Source organism: Coturnix japonica, unplaced genomic scaffold, assembly GCF_001577835.2.
Source record: "Coturnix japonica isolate 7356 unplaced genomic scaffold, Coturnix japonica 2.1 chrUnrandom681, whole genome shotgun sequence".
NCBI classification, from domain to species: Eukaryota; Metazoa; Chordata; class Aves; order Galliformes; family Phasianidae; genus Coturnix; species Coturnix japonica.
The window spans coordinates 10,688-11,688 of record NW_015440045.1 but is presented as its reverse complement, the minus strand read 5'-3'; the positions used below and the strand labels follow the sequence as shown (position 1 = coordinate 11,688).

Below are 1,001 nucleotides of genomic sequence, written 5' to 3'. Positions count from 1 at the left end.
TTCACACAGCACGCTGTGGGGTCCCCCATAACACAGCCCCAATGGGGGTATCTCAGTGATATGGTTTGGGGGGGGGCTGCCCCATAACCCCACAACGAGCACAGCCCCATAAGCAGCGCCACAACGCCCATAACCAACACACGGGTCCCTGTGGGGCCCACCTGCACCTCACTATAGGGAAAGGTGGGACCCCAACAAACCCCCCTCCCCTTTAAGATACCCCTGCCCCCCCCCACTCACACCACCACCCGGCTGAGGATCCACGACACCATGATGCTGGTGCTGGTGCTGCCGTTACCGGGTCGGACCGAACCGAACCGAACCGAACTTCCCCCCCCCCCCCCCCCGTGCCGCTCCTTACCGCTCCGCCGCCGCCGCTCCGCCCTGCGCGCCGCCCCCCCCCCAAACCAATGGGCCCCAACCGTCCGCCCTACAACTTGAATGGGGCGGCCACCAGCTCTGCGCATGCGCACAACCCGCCCAACGGAGCGCTCCGCCCGAGCCTCCATTCTTAAAATGGGCAGCGGTTACTCTTAAAAGGGCAATGGCGGCTCTTAAAGGGGCAGCGGCGCCTCTTAAAAGGGCAATGGCGGCTCTTAAAGGGGCAACGGCTCCTCTTAAAAGGGCAATGGAGACCGTTAAAAGGGCAATGGCTCCTCTTAAAAGGGCAATGGCTCCTCTTAAAGGGGCAACGGCGGTCCTCCTACGAGCAACGGTGTCTCTTAAAAGAGCAATGGCGCCTCTTAAAAGGGCAATGGCTCCTCTTAAAAGGGCAATGACAACCCTTAAAAGGGCAACGTCGGCTCCCCGGCGGGTCCCTCCGGTTCATTGACCCCTCCTCTGTTTAATGACGCTGTATTTATTGACCTCCCCGTGTATTTCCTGACCTACCCCCCCCCCGCAGCGGAGCCCCGAGGGGTTTTCCCCCCTCCTCACCCCACGCGTGGGCGGCTAAGGGTGCACGGAGCCCATTGGGTGTCACAGTGTGTTTATTATGGGGG

At 61.3% G+C, this 1,001-nt stretch overlaps 1 protein-coding gene across 1 annotated transcript in view; it reads right to left on the bottom strand.

Annotated features, from left to right (window-relative positions):
* Positions 1-272, bottom strand: part of LOC107307575 (receptor expression-enhancing protein 1-like) — a 1,371-nt gene extending 1,099 nt beyond the window's left edge. Inside the window, exon 1 of the mRNA XM_015851091.1 lies at positions 243-272. Coding sequence (XP_015706577.1) covers positions 243-272 — 30 coding nt within the window. The remainder of the gene's footprint in view (positions 1-242) is intronic.
* Between the last annotated feature and the right edge of the window lie 729 nt (positions 273-1,001).